Source organism: Aplidium turbinatum, chromosome 14 (assembly GCF_918807975.1).
Source record: "Aplidium turbinatum chromosome 14, kaAplTurb1.1, whole genome shotgun sequence".
NCBI lineage: Eukaryota > Metazoa > Chordata > Ascidiacea > Aplousobranchia > Polyclinidae > Aplidium > Aplidium turbinatum.
Window position 1 is genome coordinate 19,390,343 of NC_137485.1, and position 15,122 is coordinate 19,405,464.

At 38.2% G+C, this 15,122-nt stretch overlaps 1 protein-coding gene across 1 annotated transcript; it reads left to right on the forward strand.

The window, feature by feature from the left end:
* The first annotated feature begins 303 nt into the window (after nt 1-303).
* On the forward strand, nt 304-13,474 carry LOC145783669 (uncharacterized). Its single transcript, XM_082595557.1, has 6 exons — nt 304-592; nt 2,539-2,721; nt 3,313-3,443; nt 11,329-11,545; nt 11,752-11,876; nt 13,222-13,474. The coding sequence occupies exons 3-6, from the start codon at nt 3,374-3,376 to the stop codon at nt 13,305-13,307; spliced, it is 498 nt and encodes a 165-aa protein (XP_082451683.1). The 5' UTR covers nt 304-592; nt 2,539-2,721; nt 3,313-3,373; the 3' UTR covers nt 13,308-13,474.
* The last annotated feature ends 1,648 nt before the right edge of the window (nt 13,475-15,122 follow it).

Here is a 15,122-nt window from a genome sequence, read left to right on the forward strand (position 1 = left end):
TGTCTCGACACTGACAATTTCCTCACGATTGATCTGAGGCGGAATCATTAAAATTAATCAGCTTCTCCACTTACAGATCTGTCCAGGTTTGCTTTTTTTTTGGGTGGGGAAATTGAGAAAACGTCTTATTTTAAAAACACATTTTGATGGTAAAGAAACTTGCAATAGATTGAGTTTCGCTTTTAGCAGCATGATCGTGTTTAAAGATCGAGCAAGTTAAAAAGCTTGCTTGATCTTTCTGTTGATCTCAACAGTTTTTCTTTTCTTGTCACTTCAAAGACATCATGCAGCTTTCTTCCTAATATGACATCACAACCTTCAACAATTTTTTGAAGCTTTAAATACTAAAATTTGGGACTCTAATTCACTTGTGTTACTTGTTTGACAGCGCGATTGTGGCTTTTCCCAATTTTAGTAATATGACAAAATGCACGAAAGTCGAGTGTTTTTAAGCACTACCAGTGCAATTGGTTGGTTGAGGCAACATGGGTTACTTTTGACACGACATACTTATGGTAAGTGTGGAAGCGATATGGCAGAAAGAGTGAAAAGAAACCTGGCGGATGGGAAACTTTGGCATTGCAAAGAAAAGGTAGTGCATGTTAAATTGATTTAAAAAATGGAATAAATTAGTAGGGCTGTTCGAAACAAACTTTCTCAAGTCGAAACGAAATCTTTCTAAAGATGTTTTACTCCGAAACAAAACCAAGATAAATAATTTTTGGTCGAAACGAAATCAAGAATTTAAGCAATTTTGCTTCGAAACGAAACATTTTGAAATATTTTTGTTTCGAACAGCCTTAATGCGAATTCACTTCGATGCATGAGTTTTTGGCACTTTTTAAATTCCCAAATTTTTGTATATTTTGTTTCAAACGCAGAATGAAACCGAATGGCTTAAATTTCGAAATGAAACGAAATTCTTCACTCAGAAATTATTTCAAAAAGAAACTAAGAAGAGGAATTTCGCTTCGAAACAAAATATTTTTGTTTCGAACAGCCTTATAAATTAGCATCAGATTATGCTAGTTTTGATGTGTCTACAAGCGGATCCAGAAAAGTTTAAAAGGGGTGGCTTTCCCACCCAGTTATGAACCACTTCATTTCATTTTAACGCTCCACAGCGCAAAGTTGTGTCTACGTTTTCATTTGCCCAAATAGTTTAATGTACTTTTAGTTCATAATCGGAATAGTTTTAACAGCCACCGGTACCCCCCGGCAGGGTAGCCCACTGTCGTTTAGCAGCCCATTTATTTTTAGCTAGCTTATACAATGTTTTTAGCTATTTGAAAACAAGAAAGATGAACGATTGCTCTAGAAGCTCGGTATTCAATCGTGCAAAGCCCTAATATACTCCCTCTGCGTAGGCTACCAACAGCTACCGGTAGGGCACGGCTGTTCAGGTGCTCGCTCATTTTTAGTCTGCCTAATGTTTTTTGGCTATTTGAAAAGAAAAGTGATTAAAATACTGCTGCAAAAGCTCAATATTCAATGGCTTACATCACACTAGGCGATATTAACCACTGTCCGCACCCCAACTGAACGGAATGGCCCGTTTCGGCAAGTGCCCTATTCGGTGAGAACCCTTTTCGGCGAGTTCCTTATTCGGCGATTTTTTGAATTTTTTTTTTAATTATGGGGTACCATAGCCTAATTATCATTGCCGTTTTAGGATTAGGGGTTGGAGTTAGGGGTTAAGGGTTAGGGGGTTGTTTGAACGTTTAGCGACATTAAAACGATGTAAAAGCGGCAATGATAATTAGGCTACGGTACCCCATAATTTAAAAATGAAAATTGAAAAATTACCGAATAGGAAACTCGCTGAAAAGGGCTCTCGCCGAATCGGACTAGCCAAATTGCACTCGCTGAATAGTAGCACCCAACTGAAGGGCTCAGTCATTTCTTATTTATCCAGCGTTTTCGGCTATTTCAAATGAATGCTGCTGCAGAAACTCGATATTCAATAGATTACATCAATAAAGTTTTTTTATTGTCAGTCATCATTTGCATGCAACCAAGGCGTACTTTACCTCATCCTTGTACATTCTCTGGGATGGGGATTTAACTTGGGGATTAGATTTAACCTCTGGGATTTAACTTCATACAGTATCATACTTGAGTGAATAAATGTAGTGGTAAGAGGCATACTTTTGTTTAGGAAAACTGCATTGACCAAGATTCGTTACCCCCGCAACTCCTCTACTAACTTTAAATATGCATCGATATCTAAGCTTGATATCATGTGATTGAACGAGTAAAAGGAGGAGACAACTTGAAAAAAAATTGCACTGCTTTGGGGTGGACGCATGACTAAGCTCCCCTTTGGCCTGGTACTGAGTAGGTCATGAAATTGTTTCAGCTCCACATTGCGTTTTACAAAGATCACATAACTTGATCTTTGTAAAACTGGCTGCAACCTCTTACCTCTCGCCTTGATCCGGCCACAAGTAGGGACATCACATTTTTAAGGCGAATGTTTCAGTAAGGATTTGAAATTGTAACAATTTCATCAGCCGTTCCTACATATGTTTCGTGTAGACCTGCAGAACAACAACATCACTTCGGAAACGCTCCTTCTTCGAAAAATCTAATTTGGATCTCAAAACGGAAATCAAATTAATTTTCCATTGGGCAAAAGACGATTTACCACAAAGAGGAATTCAGGATTACACGAAAGTGGGTCCTACAACAATTGTGCAATGGATGGTGTTTCTACACAAGGTTTGTCAGTTAATGTGGCTTTTGCATGTTGTCCATTGCAAGGACGTGATCTCAATATCAATAGTGTGTAACTGTAAGGCATAGCGTATTCACGAAAGGCGTGTTTGGCATTAAAAATGTTTATTTGAAGATGTTTCATTTAAAGTAGCATACTGTAATGTTGGAATCATAGCCAGTAGCGTACGCAGGATTTTCTCAAGGGGGCCATTTGAAATGCTTTTCGAAACGAAAACAAATTTTGAAAAAAATGCCCATTTGCCATGAATAACCAGTAGGTTATATTCAGGGTTGCCTTCCCAGGGGGGGGCTCAGCCCCCGAAATATAAAAAAGCATGATGAAGGGAGGGGGCTCATTTAAGCTTTCATTTTTAGCTCTTCTGGCTGAATAACAGCTTTGATTGAACGGTGAACAGCTTTCTCACAACCGAACTATAAAAACTACGAAGATAGATTGGTGACAAACGCTGTTTTCCCAATAGGCTAGCCTAGCTCAATTATATCGGCAATAATGGATAGGAAAGTTAATTAAGCTTGTTGTAAATACGGCAAAAAGGAATGATATGACACATTTTGTTTTTTTTGTCATCATAGATGTCCACAGTCCGCATGTGACGTGACTCTCCAATTGAATTGGCCTAACTTTTACCACTCAATGAAACTTCTGTTAAAACCATGGAAATTGTTGTACCAGAGTTATGGCTTGCTGCAATCGAAGTTCTATGGTAAGAAGGAGAGCAGAGATTACGAGAAATGGAGAGGAGGTTTCATGTTATGGCTTCTATTTCCGATTGTAGGCTGCATTGACTGTCCACTTGCTAATTGTACTGTCTGCTAGCCTACACCGATTCCTTGTGTAGCCTATATACTTTGCCCATAACAACACAGGTTGGGACCCCCAAGAAAAATGCTAGGAAAACCCCTGGTTATATTCGGAATGGCCCGTTTCGGCGAGTCCGATTCGGCTAGTCCGATTCGGCGAGTTCCCTATTCGGCGAGAGCCTTGTTCGGCGAATGCCCTATTCGGCGAGTTTTTGAAATTTTATTTTTGAAAGGTAATTATCGGGTACCGCAGCCTAACTGTTTTCACATCGTTTTAACGTCGCTGAACGTGCAGAAAGGAATAAAAATAAAATGTTTGAACTATTAAATTAAAATTCGTTATGTCAGTTCAGTTGTTTTTATTTCAGACCATCATATCAAAAACAATACACGTCAACATAGCAAAGGTAGAAGCGACAAAACGCGAACGCTAAAACGTGCTTGAATTCGTCATGTCAGTTCAGTTGTTTTTAAGGTAGAAGCGACAAAACGCGAACGTTAAAACGTGCTTGTGACCGAAGTAAGTTATTGAGTTGAAAGAAATTTGGCACGGTCGCAACACCTTCAAAAAAATTTGAGATGTAAAGGGAAAATAAAAAAAAGAAAATGTTACATAAAAAAATCATGTTTATATCTATAAGTTAGTACTTTTGAATAGTTAAAATGATTAGTTTGGATCAACAAATGTGTGGCCTACAGCTTGGATTGAAAGGAAATTATCGGGAACCGTAGCCTAGTTATCCCTACCAGCAAAAATTTGTTCCAAGAACCCAGTTAGCCTAACAGTTCATTTTTACATTGTAGTAACAGAATGAAAAGACTCACCAAATGTGTGGCTTATCGTTTTAACGTCGCTAAACGTTGAAATCGTGTAGAAAAGAGAACTTTGATGACTAGGATACGTTGCAAACCTTAAAGCAGCCGGCGACCATCGCGGCCATGGCCGCTAAGTAGTGCTTGAATGACCGCCTGTGCTACCTCTACCGTCGGCCAAGTTTGGCCGCCGGTTTCTTCTAGCCAATTATTTAATTTCGCAATAGAATGATCGTGGATTAAATGTCGAAAATATGTAGTATCAAAGAGTGACGCAGAATTAAGTCAGCGCATCATAGTCACCACTGTTGTATATATTGAATATATCCAGCTGCGATCACCAGCGCTGTAAGTCTTGTTTGCAATTCCCAATGTTTATTTTAACGAAGTGTTAATCCGAAGTGCTAATTTACATCGGCTGGCAATATTGTCGTTTTTATATCGATTCAATGTTGTCGGATATTGAATCGTTGTTAAAAAGGAGAACTAGGTTAGTTGACATCCGTGGGTAAAACGCGTGTCTTCATAGTTGAAAACGCTGTGGGTTAGTGACTTCACACCCTCAATGATGACATCATAACGGAATAAGGAATAAATGGTCAGGTTTTATGAAAGGCGGTATGCAGTTGAAACAATTTACTGAGCTGCGAGCAGTTAAAACAATTTAGTGTCGTTTGATGGTCCCGCAATACTGGATTACAATCCCGATAAAGCATTTAATGCGTGGTACAACGATTCTATTGCAGGACGTCGCCCAGACTTCAACAACGCTAAGTGATCATTTTAGCATTGTTGCAAGTTTAATGTTATTTACTTGTGCTATGGTTATTGTATTTTGGCCTCCAAGCACGCAGATTTGGCCGCCGAGGAGCTCTCGGTAGGCCACGATGGCTGCCGGAAAAAAACACGAGTTTTAAGGCCTGCGTTGAAACTGAAAAACATTCACAGAAGCCCTTCGATACGTTGCATTTTTAAGATTATGCATTTTTAAGATAATGTATTCAGACGTTGAATCAATGTACAAATGAACTGTTAGGCTAAATGGCTTCTTGGAACAAATCGAAGGGCTTCTGTGAATGTTTCCCAGTTTCAACGTATTCTAGTCATCAAAGTTCTCTCTTTTACACGATTTCAACGTTTAGCGACGTTAAAACGATGTAAAAACGGCAATTTCTGCTGGTCGGGATAACTAGGCTACGGTACCCGATAATTTCCTTTCAATCCAAGCTGTAGGCCACACATTTGTTGATCCAAACTAATCATTTTAACTATTCAAAAGTACTAACTTATAGACATTAAACAGGATTTTTTTTTTGTAACATTTTCTTTTTTTTATTTTCCCTTTATTTCTTAAATTTTTCTGAAGGTGTTGCGACCGTGCCAAATTTCTTTCAACTCAATAACTTACTTCGGTCACAGACACGTTTTAACGTTCGCGTTTTGTCGCTTCTACCTTTTTCTACACCTTTGCTATGTTGACGTGAATTGTTTTTGATACCATGATCAAAAATAAAAACAACTGAACTGACATGACGAATTCAAGCACGTTTTAACGTTCGCGTTTTGTCGCATCTACCTTTGCTATGTTGACCTGTATTGTTTTTCATATGATGGTCTGAAATAAAAACAACTCAACTGAACTGTCATAACGAATTTTAATTTAATAGTTCAAACATTTTCTTTTTATTCCTTTCTGCACGATTTCAACGTTTAACGATGTAAAAACGGCAATTATAATTACTAATTAGGCTACGGTACCCGATAACTCCCTTTTAAAAATAAAATTTCAAAAACTCGCCGAATAGGGCACTCGCCGAAAAAGGCTCTCGCCGAATAGGGAACTCGCCGAATCGGATTAGTCGAATCGGACTCGCCGAATAGTAGCAGACCCGGTTATATTATATAAGATTAGCCTACCATACTCAGCTTGCATTGGCAATATATAATTTTTTAGTTAGCAGCAGCCAGGTTAGGCTGCTAATTTGGACAGATTTTGCATTGCAAACAAACAATATGCTATAATTTTCTTGACGTCGCAAATAATGATTTATATAGACGACGTAATTGGCTTACTTAACTCAATGAACCACGCGTATTGAGGGTGCAGGCATTTGCACAACAATCTAACCTCTTCGCGTAATTTATTAAGAATCGATTTCTCCATAATAATAGCTAGCACATGTAAAAAAAGAAAAATAAAAAAACACGTAAAACAAACAAATAAAGCAAACTCCGATATCAACACGCATAAAAATTCTGTTCTCAATAGATGGTTAGACCTACATTAGCCATTGCCAAAAATCATTAAATAAACTATGAGTGGGCCCCTAAACAGCCGTGCCCTCCCCCGGCCGGGAGTAGGGGGGCAGTTAATACGGCCCTGCTGGTCATGACCACTATGAAACATTAACATGTTTGTACTACATAATCACAACACTAAAAAAAGAAATTTTTTTTTGAAGGGTGGGGTCCTGGCCCAATTCCCCCCCTGCGTAGTGCGTATGCCACTGACCATAGCTATAAGCTGTCTACTTCCACAGGCCTTGCCAACGTGCACACGTACAAAAATGACTGGAGTCTGATGTGATATTAATTTTAAACCAGTGTTTCTCAAAGTGAGCAAAATCGCCCCCCTGGGGGCGATTTAGAGCTCCAGGGGGCGATCGGGGGGCGAAAACACTCGAAGGGGGCGAATTTATCATACCACCAATAATAGTCCAACCGGCTAATATCAGAACAACGCGCAAACCATTTACTGCAAATAGATGAATCCAACTTGACCGACAATGTATCGCTGCTGCTTGGATATGTGCGTTTTGTTCATAATATGAGAACAAGAAGAAATTTTTTGCGCTCAGTCTTCCTACAGATATTCGGGCATCAAGCATCTTTAATGCACTGAAAATCTTCTTCGAAAAGAAGGGTATTCTGCTGAACAATATTCTACAATGCGCAACTGACGGTGCTCCGGCAATGGTTGGAAATCATCGAGGGTTCATTGCACTGATGAAAAGAGCAATTCCTGGACTTATTGCAATACATTGTATAATTTACCGTCAGCATTTGGTTGCCCATAATCTCAGTCCTGAACTGCATAAATCACTGAATATTGTGATAAAATGCGTCAACAAGATAAAAGCGCAGGTCAAAATGTCTTAACTCAGTTTCCCAATTTGAGCGAGAATGTTATTACAGAAGAGCAACAGCAAAAATACTGCTCACATTTAGACATGCTTCATAAAGACATGAAACTTCGCTTTACAGATCTCGTGGACCTCCATGTTCCAAACTGGGTGGTACAACCATTTTCTACCGAACCTACAGACATAGGCTACTGTAGAAGTAGAACTTCAAGAGCAGTTCATTGATATGCAAAAGAGTGAAATTCAGAAATGATCAAGACGATTTGTTTTGGTGCCAGGTTGCTGGCAAATATGAGCTTCTCTGGAAAGAAACTAGAATGTGGGTTTTGTCGTTTCCTACTTTATATATGGTTGAAAAGGGGTTTTCGGCTGTGACATTGATGCTTTCAAAGCAAAGAAATCGCTTGCTAGTTCATAAACGGGATGATCGTCGACTCTATCTTACGAAGATGTCGCCAAACATTTCAAGACTTCGTAAAAGTCGCCAAGCTCATCTATCCCATTGAACATTATTATGTTGCTGTCAATTTTGTTGATTAAATTCCCAAAAGTAAATTTGGCTATCACTCTATTATTAATTACACAAGGGAACACAATTTTTGTTGACTTCGATCTAACAATTGTTTTTGACTAACTTTTGGGCGCTGAATCCAAAAATGACATCAGTTTTTTTCTATCACGTCACGTTTTTGAGCTATGCACCCACCACTTTGTCTCATAACCCACAAAAAGTACAACATTTAAGACATCTGCGTTTATTGTATAAAACGTTTTAACAACTACAAGCAACCGAAAGTAACTCCATGGTTTTCAAATAAACATTTGTACAGCTATATTCTATTTCTTAAAACGGATATTGCTTCTGCAGGACAAATAAAGAGCGACTTTTAGGGCAAAATTTACGCTTGTAGCTTTTCCTGGCATGTTCAAGCTATGGGCAGTCTCGCTTAATACTCCAGCAATAGTCAGCCAGCATATGCAAGTTTCATCTTCCCTGATATCTTTCCTCCATCACCTTCAGATCTTGGTGGAATCTTTCTCCTTGCCCATCGCTGACCGCACCTAGGTTTTCCGGGAAATTATCAAGATGGCTATGCAAAAAATGCATCTTGATGTTCATGTTGCAGCCGAGTTCTTTGTAGCTTTCCAATAGCTTCTGAATCATTTCGATATAATTCTCTGCCCGTGTATTCCCAAGAAACCCCTTGGCAAAGTTTTAAATGATAACCACGCATTTTCTTCCAATTCTGACATTGAACCACTGAAACGTTCATCTTTGATCAGTTGCCGAATTCGTGGACCATCAAATACACCAGTCTTACTTTTTTGTGTTGACCGGCCAGGAAAAGCCAAAACGAGGTAATTGAAACAGTTGCTTTCACTTTCAGTTGGCAATGCTTTAACGAATCGCTTCATTAGGCCGAGCTTTACATGGAGAGGTGGGAAAATAATTTTCTCTCTGTCAACAAGTGGCTCATGTAGAATATTGAGATCACCAGGTTTAAGGTCAGATCTCGGTAACAAAGCTACTGTCACTTCGAAAGTACGGTAATAACGCACTTTCTATCGATCGAAAGTATGATACCTTCGCTCTTTTTCAAATTAAATTTTTCTCATTTAACTTAATCTGGATGCTAAGAGTTCCAAAGATTTTTTCCTAGTTCCAAATCTCGTGCCAAATCATTCAACTCATGTTGATGGAATACACCACGTTCTGAATCGTCTTCAATTTCAAAATCTTCATCATTAGGCCTGCCATCACTAAAACAATACATATATTGATTTCAATTTAGGATAGGCTAGGGGATCTCCTGACTAAGAAGCAGCAGGCCAGCGATTCTCCATCAAGTATCAATTAATCATTCTTTATTACAAAAATACATGGAAAATCAGCAGAGCCCTATTGGCATATGCATTTCGCTCTAACTGTAGAGCATCGTTAGTGCCTTAGTCAAATAGATTTTATTTGAATAAGGCACTAATAATGCTCTACAGTTAGAGTTTAGTTTAGTTTCTATTACATATTATTATTATTATATTATTTATTGTTGTTATTGTATTAGTTACAGTTACAGTTTAGTTTCTATTTGAATAAGGCACTAATGAGTAATGATGCTCTACAGTTAGAGCGAAATGCATATGCCAATTGGGCTCTGCTGATTTTCCATGTATTTTTGTAATAAAGAATGATTGATTCATCAGTAAAACATTCATCATGATCCAAATCTTCCAGCGTAGGTGTTTGAACGAAAACTGGAACTAGGATTTCAACTGAATGAGGCACTGGACATATAGCTGATGGAAGACTTGAATACTCAATTTTACGTTTGTTTTTCTTTTTATACCCTGAAGTTTGCACCAAGCAAAAGTAACTGTGTAGACTAATGATCTTTGGGCTCTCGCCACAAACCATGGGTCTACCGAATGCCAATTTGTCACGTGTTCCCTTGGTCTACATCCGCAAACTCTCGATACACTGCTTGCATACCTTGTGGGGTGCCCAAGACTTATTTTGATCACCAAGTTTTATTTTTAAAATATGTGAAGTAGGCTTGTTTGACAAATGACGTCTTTTCTTTGGCTAAAAATAGTAAAACTGCTGCAAATATAGCAAAAGGAATCCGGATTATTTAGACACTGACGACGAGAAACAGCAGACGCAGACAAGATAGTATTCTAACAAACAAACATGTAGTACATACATGGAAAGCAACTAACTTCAATTTTACCACGGTAATCTAGTTTCGTTGGATGATTGCATCCTCCTACCAAAAATGGGGAAATAGCCTAGCATCCACCTAAATCGATGCATGTGCCTTTTTTACTTAATAACTCAGTTGAACCTCCTTGTATATAATTCACTATATGATTAGCTTGTGCATTCCTTTTACGTATGGAAAAGCAACACGGCTAAACTCGTGAAAAGTTGCATATTTTGGATGTATGCTGTAGAGCAAAAACTTGACGTGATAGAAAAAAACTGGTGGCATTTTTGAAATCAGCACGCCGGAATTAGCCTAAATCAAGTGCAAAATCAAAGTCAACAAAAAAATATTTCAAAATTGTTCCCCAGTGTTATCAATGTTTACTTTACTTGACAGAATTAAGGGGGCGAAATTTTATTTCAATAACGAAAAGGGGGCGATGGACTAAAAAAGTTTGAGAAACACTGTTTTAAACTATAAGCTAAATGTACTTTAATTCTTTTTGGAATGATGGTTTTAAAAAAATAAATTTTCAAAATGTGAGAGTGAGCGCTAAATCTTAAATCACTTTAAAACTCTTGGTTTTTTTGGAAATGACAAATCTTTTCCTTGTTACCAATGTAGCCAAATGCTTTTTGGATTTCCAGCACAAGAGACAAAATTTAATGTAATAGTTGCATGATAACAGCTTCACTGAGTACCGTACACCAAAATAACACAAACATACATAAAAACTATATTTCTCAACAAGGATTCACACTGAAAACTTACATTAGCGATTATAACTTCTATCAAGCTTAGCAGATTGGCCTCCAGTCAAATTGAAAGCTTGCAGGTTGGCATGGGCTGTAGCCTATGTATAAGTTGCCATTGTTGGAACGCATGATTCGAACAGCAAACATCACAAAATGGACGAGTACGAAAATGTTTATTTTATTTAAAAAAGGTTTGAATCATTTTGTTTTCATCCGTGATTCCATTTTCATCAATTGTTGTAGAAAAATTAAATCTTCGTGTTTCTTTATAGTTACACTGAGGTCTCCAAGCAAAATGTTCAAACACAAGCGGTCTTGGAACAACAAAATTAATATTTGTGCTTATACGAAAAGCATAGTATGTTGTTTCAGGCCACATCATCACTATTGATGAACACGAATATTCGCCATTTGTTGATAACGCGCAGATCTGTTCGGAAGATTTGTTGAGGAATCAACGTCAAATCGGTGGACTTGGCCACATCGTCGCTATCGATGAGTCCTTGGTGGCCAGACGAAAACGAGGAAATCCACAAGGGCGCCCAGTGCCACGGCAGTGGATCTTCGGTGGGATTGACACCACAACAAAGTAAGTTATATATTATGTGCATGTTTACACACTACAACTAGGCCTACGCCTCGTCAACTACTTTCGAGCAAGTGAGCAATATCACTAACTTGGGCTTGGGATTTGAAGGAATATTTGACAACACTTTTATTTAACCCACCCTCCTTCGGGCACGTTCTTTTGCTTCTCAATGCCTGTAGATATCCCTAGTAAAATTGTGCTATTAGAGAATGCTTCATCGTAATGGTACCGCGGTGGGACAGGGCTACACTGGAGGCAGAAATTCTACGCCACATCGCACCAGGAACAGAGATTCATTCCGATGAATGGGGTGCATACTCTAACTTGTCTAGTGAGTGTTTCTTGTAGTTCTATTTTAAAATGACATACACTAACATGTAAACACTTAACGTAGATTATGTTAAACATTAAATGGATTGGATTAAGTACATAAAGTGCATGTAGGCCCTAGATTAAACATTTGAGTAGACTAGGTGTACTGAGAGTAAAAATGTGTAGGGGAGATGTGGCACCTATGGGACGAAAATGACAGTATTTCTGTTAAACGCTATTTTAAAGCAAATCATGAACTAAAGCAATTTTATTGCAAAGTTTAGCCTTGGTTCATAACATGAAATCAAAACAGTGATGACTGTAGGCTAATATTCTTTATTGTTTTTTTTCCATCATTATAAAGTGTCAGTCAACTGTCCCATAGGTTGCTTACATACATGATCAATGAGACAAGGGGCTGTGTCCCATGGGACACTTTGCTAGATACATACATCAATTGATTGTCAAGGGTATGATGAAATGAAAGAGACTCAAGAGAAGAAGAAGCAAAACTTGTTTTCTTGGTTTTCATCAATAAAAAGACCCGCTTTTCTTTTCAGGCATAATAAAATGAGGGTTATAGGCAAATTGTTCGTAAGCAATTGTTCGTAAACTGTTTTTCGTAAAATGAAATCCGTAAAACAATTCTTCGTAAAGCATTTCTTCGTATACATCAAATTTTAACTGCATGCACGAAAAAATGCTTTAGGAAGAATTGTTTTACGAAGAATTAATTTTACGAACAATTGTTTTACGAACAATTGCTTACGAACAATTGCTTACGAACAATTTGTCGGACACCTAAAATAACACACTTTAAAGGTTCAATGAATTGATTTCAAGATTAAGAAAATAAAGCAATAGCCTTACCTACATCCCAAGTGAAAAATACTTTTTAAGTGAAAAAGAATTCCTTTCAGCCTTAAAATAACCTACGGAATATGTCCCAAAAGTGATTGCTTGCACAGTCCCATTGGTTATTTAACCACCAGCTTGTGTTCAGCTTGTCTGAAAACATATCACAGTACAATGTGCTTTTCTGTTGTGATAGCATCAGACCCAACCGTATGGCTTAAACTTTCATGCCAGGTCCCACTTGATACAACTTATTCATAGTGTAGAAACTGTTAATAACAGTTAACCATTTAAATTTACTTTGGAAGCAGAAAAAAACAATCAACTGACCTCGCCACTTAACTGCACAGCTGCCTTTCAAAAAGCACGATGGCTCATGTCAAAAGAATTATGCATCCATTAAAATTAAATTTACCAATTTAACATGTTTTTGTTAATTCTATATGGAAGCCGTTGCAGCAAGCATTTTACGTTGAAATTTATTTAAAATTGCTTTCGTATTTTTTTAGATCTTGGATATTGCCACCAAACCATCACCATCATTATGTTTCGGCCGCAGGGGTTCATACGAACCACAATGAAAATCTGGGGTTGAAAAGTAAACGGAAATTCAAAAGAATTGGTGGCACCACAAGGCACATGATACCTGGGTATCTTGATGAATTTATGTGGCGACATCAGTTTTCATGGGAACGACATTTTCCGGAAGTTCTCCGCGCCATAAGGGAGTCCTACCCCTTGCTGTAGTCGCCACATCGTCCATTTGCCAACAAAACAGCCCTTTTCAGGGCTACCTAATGATAACAAAGAGTTGCTGCCCACATACTTTGTGATGTTTATTTTATTACAAACAAACTAGGCTAAGCAATTGATTGAGTATCGCTTTTAGCAGCATGATCGTTGCTTACTTCACAGTGTAGATTCTAACGATCTGTTTAAGCTGTGCTTCGTCATAGCACATGACTAGGGAACTGTGTTCTGAAAGCTCGTGCAATTCGATGTTGCCACAACGAAAACTCGCAGCATCAGGCTTAAACAGATCGTTAGAATCTACACTGTGAAGTAAACTAGGCTAACAAAAGTGCAATGTCACATGAAATAAAATTATTGTTTTTAACTTAACAAACGTTATGTTTGTAACATGACTTTCGTTTGTCAACGTTTAAGGCAGGGTCGTAGCAACAAAGAACGTGGCCCCCTCCGAACATAAGTCCGGGGCCCCTTCAAACGCAGAAACTGGAATGTGGTATCTATTTTACACAACATGCAGGCAGGGGCGGCTCGCTAGTGTGTGCTGCGGTGCTGCAGCACTCCCACCAAAATTTGCACGAAAAGTTTCTCAAATAAATTAGCGTTTCTTCTGCCCAAAATGTAGTTTATGTTTTCTGTTCACAGAATTGCTGACTGTGTAAATTATATTTGGCAACTCTGTGTGCTGTGAAATATTTTGCGCAAGGTTACAATAAAACAAACACTCGATGGTGACGTCAACGAGCCGCGTGTTTTCTTGAGTTGCCTATACAAACGAATAGCAAACGCTTGTGCTGCGTTTCAAACAGCACATTTAGGGTTGCCAGGTTGAAATTTTTTATGTTGTTTGGCATGAAAAAAAATCCTGTTTGGCTTTTTTCAAAATTTGGCAGTTTTTTGTTGTTTTTTGCCAAAAAATTTTGTTTGGCATTTTTTAATTTGGCCTTTTAAACGTTGTTCACATGACTAACCGACTTTTTTGGTTTCAAGCTTTGCAGCTGTTGTTTATGATTGACCAGTCAGGCCTGCCGCCTGTTAGGCTACTGTAATGAATATTAATATTTTACTAATACTAACATTGTTTTACCAAGTGAGTAACATTACCCTGTCGTGCTCAGGCGCTGTGACAGCACAATAGCTAGAACGTGTTATTCACATTTGTTTGTTGATCGTCCTCTTCAAAAAATATTACACATTTGCGAAACTCTTAAATAAGCCAGTTTTATCTTAAACTTTTATCACAATTTAGAGCTGAAAATACGCTCAGGATGTAGGCTACCTAATCAAATGTGATTTTTCAAAATTTTCTGGGGGAGGCCCGCAGACCCCTCCTCTGTTGAATTCGCCTTCGGCGAACACGCAGCACCCCCATTTCTAGAACTCACCAGCCGCCACTGCATGCAGGGTTCATATTATGTATACACAGTAGAGAGAGCACAGTTCCGCTAATTAGCGAAGCTAACGCTTTGGTTAGCGGATTAGCGTTTTTGCTAATATTTAGAAATTTTAGCGAACTCGTTAGCAAATATAAATATTGGAAATCCGCTGATTTCTTTGTTGAAAGCTAACTTTTACATTAGCTGCGCCCATCACTGTGTATACACAGATCTACAGTGACAGTGTGGACATATATTCCATAATTACGCAAAGCGCTTCTTTC

Excerpts from the sequence above, each read along its gene's own strand:
- LOC145783669 (XM_082595557.1), top strand. The coding sequence starts at position 3,374 with ATGAAACTTCTGTTAAAACCATGGAAATTGTTGTACCAGAGTTATGGC. Across the intron at positions 11,546-11,751 it reads GGGATTGACACCACAACAAA|AGAATGCTTCATCGTAATGG; the intron begins GTAAGTTATATA and ends TTGTGCTATTAG. Across the intron at positions 11,877-13,221 it reads TGCATACTCTAACTTGTCTA|ATCTTGGATATTGCCACCAA; the intron begins GTGAGTGTTTCT and ends GTATTTTTTTAG.